The sequence below is a fragment of the Geospiza fortis genome, unplaced genomic scaffold (genome assembly GCF_000277835.1).
Source record: "Geospiza fortis unplaced genomic scaffold, GeoFor_1.0 scaffold491, whole genome shotgun sequence".
NCBI classification, from domain to species: Eukaryota; Metazoa; Chordata; class Aves; order Passeriformes; family Thraupidae; genus Geospiza; species Geospiza fortis.
The window spans coordinates 665,934-666,600 of NW_005054390.1; the positions used below are offsets into that span (position 1 = coordinate 665,934).

The 667-nt window shown below is 49.6% G+C and overlaps 1 protein-coding gene across 1 annotated transcript in view; it reads right to left on the reverse strand.

The window, feature by feature from the left end:
* Window positions 1–94, reverse strand: part of PLGRKT (plasminogen receptor with a C-terminal lysine) — a 24,159-nt gene extending 24,065 nt beyond the window's left edge. Inside the window, 1 exon segment of the mRNA XM_031060775.1 lies at window positions 14–94. Within this exon segment, the coding sequence (XP_030916635.1) occupies window positions 14–94 (81 nt within the window).
* Window positions 95–667: the final 573 nt, after the last annotated feature.

Below are 667 nucleotides of genomic sequence, written 5' to 3' on the forward strand. Positions count from 1 at the left end.
CCCCCCCCGCCGCCCTCTCTGGCCCCTGGAGCCGCATAAGCTCCTGCTGCCCTTTCAGGCTGCCGTTCATGGCCTTCGAGGAGACGAACCCCATCGCACCCTGCAGCGCAGAAGACACGAAACGGGGGATGCCGGCGAGGTGGGAGAGCCGGGTGAGGATGAGGAGAGCCGCCCCCGGGAGGAGCCTGTCCTGGGTCCCGCCCCCTCTTCCGCTATGGAAACTATCTCGAGAAATTTGAAGAAACCCATCCCATGCGAATAGACACACAAGCCCTGGTAGGCTCGCCACTCGGGAGTGATACATCTAGGCAATACATGTAAATCAACGAGGAAAACAATTAAAAATGCCTTTGTTGCTTAACGCTTCTTATCTTGCTCTGCCTTTCATCATGTGTCAGAATGTTTTCATGACATCATGCTAGAATTACAAAATCACAGAATATTCTGAGTTGGAAGAGACCCACAAGGATCATCAAGTCTGTCTTTTAAGTGAATGGCCCATACGGGGATCAAATCTACAGCCCTGATAATATTAACAGCATGCTCTAATATCCTGAATTCTTTTGGCACTAAAAAGTATCTCATTCAGTTTTCCAACTTGAGTCTGTGAGGATACACAGCACTTCGAACACCACCTCATAGTGCAATTTGACATCGTCTTAATGCA